The sequence below is a fragment of the Capsicum annuum genome, chromosome 7 (genome assembly GCF_002878395.1).
Source record: "Capsicum annuum cultivar UCD-10X-F1 chromosome 7, UCD10Xv1.1, whole genome shotgun sequence".
Lineage (NCBI taxonomy): Eukaryota > Viridiplantae > Streptophyta > Magnoliopsida > Solanales > Solanaceae > Capsicum > Capsicum annuum.
Window position 1 is genome coordinate 33,853,689 of NC_061117.1, and position 5,242 is coordinate 33,858,930.

The 5,242-nt window shown below is 33.0% G+C and overlaps 1 protein-coding gene across 1 annotated transcript; it reads right to left on the minus strand.

The window, feature by feature from the left end:
* Positions 1–388: 388 nt before the first annotated feature.
* Positions 389–2,634, minus strand: LOC124885699. The gene is made up of 4 exons (XM_047393949.1): positions 2,611–2,634; positions 1,973–2,067; positions 1,344–1,880; positions 389–545 (listed from the first exon to the last, which is right to left on the minus strand). Exons 1-4 carry the CDS (start codon positions 2,632–2,634, stop codon positions 389–391), a joined length of 813 nt encoding a protein of 270 aa, XP_047249905.1.
* Positions 2,635–5,242: the final 2,608 nt, after the last annotated feature.

The window sequence follows — 5,242 nt, forward strand, 5'->3', positions numbered from 1 at the left end:
TCAACTACTGCACATTACTGTGCATTTCTGGTGTATGCTGTTATGTTTTGCAACAATATCTACATGTTCAGTTATATTAATTGAAAAAATAATTAACCAACTCTCAAACATTTCTTTATTTTAAACCAGTATATCCATAACCACAAAATTACTTAAAACAACACAAATCTTAACACTTGAAATTATTGATCATAAATGTTTTAAAAAAAAGACTTAACATCAACATAAAGTAAGAAACACAGATTCCATCTTAAGCAAATGGTGCATGTTTGTGGCAAGTCCTTTTATTGTGCCCCTCACGATGACAGTCACTACATGTAACCTTTGAACGTTTACACTTGTCTTCATTTGGTGCTTTCTATCTTTCATAACATGGTCTTTTGAGAGGTCATTTAGAATCAGGTGGCAATACAACTTCATCCAACACTTCACGTGGTATTTTCCATGTACTTTCACAAGGAAGAGGTTCAACAGGTATGACATAAGCATCTCTGAAATTCTTGTTGCTGTAGTAAGATGAGCAATAGTTCTCGCCATGTTGGTTTCTATATGTAATAGCAGCCATAGCATGAGAGCAGGGTATTTCTTTCAATTAAAATTCTCCACAACTGCACTTTCTGTTTCGCAAACAAATAATGAATATTTTTGTGCCATTAGTAACAATATGCAGGAATTCATTTGATGCTTTTACCTGCATTGTTGAAACCACGGGTAATCTTCTAGCTATTCTGTTGGTGTTGTTGATGGATTCCGCTATGTTTGATGTCATCGTCCAAGTCATTGTGACAGTAGAATGAACTCTTGCCCATTTGTGGTAGCCAATTTGAAATAAATACGCCCTAAATCTCTTATCTATTTGGTCCACCCTTCCTGTTAACTCTTTAAATTGTTGTAGAATATATGCCTTTGCCATTGCAATTTTTTTTTTTATGCAATTCTTCAAGATTCTTACGAAAGTTTACCTTTATGTTGCACCACAAATGCCAAATACAAGCATGATGTGACAGATTTGGATATACTGTGGATATTGCCTTCCAAATACTCTCATTTCTATTAGACATTATACAAATACCTTCTCTTTTCCCAAATGCAATCTTAAATTTATCAAAAAACTAAGTCCAAGAGGCAATATTTTCTGAATCAACCACAACATAAGCAAGGGATAGTATATGACCTACAATCATAACATACTTTATATAATATACTGGTTGATTACTGTTTTGCAAGACAAACAAAATACATACATATGACATACCAATATTATACAACACATTAACATTCTGCTATGATTTACATTTAAAAATAAAAAATTAAAAAAAAATGCTTTACTTCCTTGGTCCAACGTGCTCACAGTCAGCATTGTTCCACCATAAAGCGATTTTAGAGCTGCTCCATCGACTACAACAATTGACCTGCAATATTTCCATCCACGAATTGAAGCGTCCAATGCAACAAAAGCATACAAGAATCTATTTTCTTCGGTTTTCTTCCAGTTAACAACAGATCCACGATAATGCTTTTTCAACATATATAAATAACCAGGTATCTTTTGATATGACTCAGTAGGATCACCGCGTAATATTTTAACTGCTTTGATTTTTGCACGCCATGCCTGATGATAATCTAATGAAATCCCATGCTCCCTCATCATGTCAGAAACAATATCGTTGGGAGTGTATATTCTTTTGGTATCCACATAATTACCTAAGATCAGTCCGGCTACCACTTTTGTCATCCCTTGACGTCTCTCATAAACTTGATCCTTTATTGAGTATGTATGAATGTCATAATACTTTCTTATTTTAAAAATATTTGAATTGTTAATTCTGAAAGAACGAAGAAACCAAGTACAGTCCTCCACCACACAAATCAAATAGTATCTGTTAAAGCAAAAAAAAAATTATTACAAAAAAATCATATTTCAGCTTAACATACAACTTTACCATCTAATTTAATACACAAACGTTTTTACCTGCTTCCACTTGACCTTTTAGTTCGATAAGAGAACTGTTTCATAAATTCATGCAACTCCATAACTTTAGCCAGTGTTTGTTTATCCTTGTAAGTCTGTTTTACAGCTATGTTGATATTCGTTACATCACAAATTACATCCACACGTTCTTCTTCAAATTCTTCAAAATTCGGACTTATCCCGATCAAACGAACACAATCTTTTGAAAATAGCTTTCTCCTTTATTCATTATTTTCGTTAGAACACTATTGCCCAACACACACAATTGCTCCTTCAGTATGGTGAATTACACCATCCGTTTTATCCAAAGTTGTAACGTACAATGGATATTTTAAGAAGAAATCAGCAACCATTTTCTTCTATTCCAGATACACCTGCACACTTGTATCATTATGTATGATCATACTTGGGCATCTAACACTTATTATGTATCGTATTTCAAGTGTATTTACGGATGTGTCTATCATCAGTTGTGTTGCGATTGCTTCTACTAATCCTTTGTACTTTGTTGTTGCATTATACATTATCCCATCAACTCCAAAGTCCCTCGGTTTTCCTGTTTATACAATAACAACAGTTGAAAAATCCCAAAAAATAAATATTTAAATTCGTTTAGAAGGCATAAAAAATTAACAAACCTGAAGAATCTCATCTCCCTCCATGACGGATCATGATTGAATGCAAATTAACAGAATTCATATTTTTTTTTATCTAAAGAAATACTTGCTTTTCACTTCTCTATCAAATTCTAATCAACATAGAATGCATTTTTTTGTTTGATGGTAGAGAGAAATCATGTAAAAAGTGGCAAGTAGTGTATGAAGAAGAAAACTCTTAATGTAAGCATTAAAATAGGAAGATAAATAATGGTTTGAGGGATTTGGGGTGGATAAATACCAATAATTAAGGTTAACTACTTTTAAGGAATGTAAATTGTATATTAATTTTCATTTTTCAGTAATTATTTTTCTGTATTTTCAACAAAAGAAAAAAAACTTTTTATATATATTTTTAAGATGAAAGTTGCTATAACTTGAAAACTTAAAACTTTTGCTATAAGTTGTAATAACTAATCTAATAAGTTTATAGAGTTAATTTTCCCTATTTTCAATATTACAAAAAATTCCAACTCCCTAAACATATTACAAAAATTCCACATATACAAAGAATGCTATGTATATGTCGGCTATGTTATGTATATTAATAGAGAGAGAGAGAGAGTAGAGTAATTAAAAAAGTGGGAGAGAGTGTAATTACTTTTAAAAGGCTGATATTTATGTTATTTATACTTAAAATATGAACGAGTTGGGTAGGTTAAATAGGTTTGGGCTAATTTTGCTACCACTAGTTCCTTTACTTTTATACCACCACCTCTTGAGTATAGTAGAAAATTAGAAAAGAAATTAGGAATGCATTTCACAAGTTCAGAGTGAAAAGAAAAGTGGAGGGCAACTCAACTAGTAGTTTCACTTCTTAATTTTTTTGATTTATTTTGTATAATATCATTTCTTTTTATTTCTATTTTTTATTTTGTTTTAATGAAATCTGAAGAAGGTGATTTGCACGTATCTTCACTACTATATTTCTTGTTCATACATAATTATATTAGTCATGTCTTTATCTCAGTAGTTAGTAGAGTTAGTTGGGGGCCTGTCCCATCAACTCACAGTATTCAGCTTCGAGGCTTTTTAGACACTACAATTAGCTAGTCAGATTATTCAGATTTCAGTATTATGCCTGATTCATAATTCAGTAGTTGTTTCATTATTAAAACCTTATGGCATTTCAGTTATTCTTCAACATTCATGATTATATTATTCAGTGCTCACAGTAGGTACCAACTCATGAGTCAGCTTGTGGTTCCTTGGGACCGTAAGCACCGTGTAATGACTAGGGGTAGTCTCGGGTCATTACAAAAGACTATAACTTCTTACTCTGATATCGGATTAAGGCCAAACTAGATGCTGTCAGACCCAAAACAAGGGTCATGATGGCAATTGTCACGATATACCTTGACAAGTAAACCTATCATCTAAACTGAGATAGAAAAAAGTAAAGACAGAAATACCCCAAGGTAAGGCTTCTAGAATAAAGCTGAACCGTACAAGTAATCATAACAATGCGGAAAGAACTTATTCAAAACAACAATCATGTCCAAAACCAGGTGTCAATAGTGTAAGAAGTGCTAACACAATTCAGGAGTCAAATACATTAGTAAAATAACCACAAAAGAGTAATATTTATCTCCGAATACTAATAAAAATATAACTACTATAGAAAGATAGAGGTGAAATTAGGACGCATGAATGTCCATCCGCAACCTTGAGAAATCTGAAGGCGCCCGAAACAACCAATCTGAGGCGCACCCGAACCTAAAGCTACACCGAAAGGGTAAAGTAAAAGTGAGTACGATCCACTTGTACTCAGTAGGTATCATAGGCCGAACGAGCAAAGTAGAAATAAAACATACAAAATACACACTAAGGGCACGTCAATCAAAGAATGTCCCACAACGGTAGCCCACACTGATTGAACTAATAGTTCTAATATATCACATATATTACGAAAACATACCAAGATAGAACAAAAGTATGCATTATGTTACATATAAGAATAACAAGGGAGAACATGTAGATATAAGATCATCAAATACAAGTAAAAGAAGGTAAGACAAATACATAGATGACAAGTCAATATGGCAACACAATACAACATAAACACAATAAAGTAAGTGCGATGAATATGATGATGCACGAGGTCATCGCACAACCTCCAGTATCCTTGTACAATCCCTATGTACACCTACGGAGCTAAAACTTCCCGACATAGGACCCATGGGGGGTTCGCCAACTCATATACAATCCACATATCTCATATATCCTTTCTGGTACATTCCTCAAAAAGTATTTTATAAGGTGTTACATATCTCCTCCCCGCCACATTCCTCGGACAGAATTTTAAAAAAATATTGCCATTGTTACTTAAGTGTTGCCATGATGGTACCAATGTTTCATGAATGAGTATGATATGAAGATGTAATGCTCATAACCAATTAGAATGACTATTTCCACAACCAACAACATGAAATATTTTCTCAACCAACCACAGTGATACATGTCCACAATCATGTGAGCCAATATTCACTCATTATTTTCATTTCATTTATTAATTTCCACATGTCTCATATACCAACAAGTATGAATATATCACAATACACCAATGGTACCACATTAGGCATTTCAACAACACAGTACAATTATTCACATATAC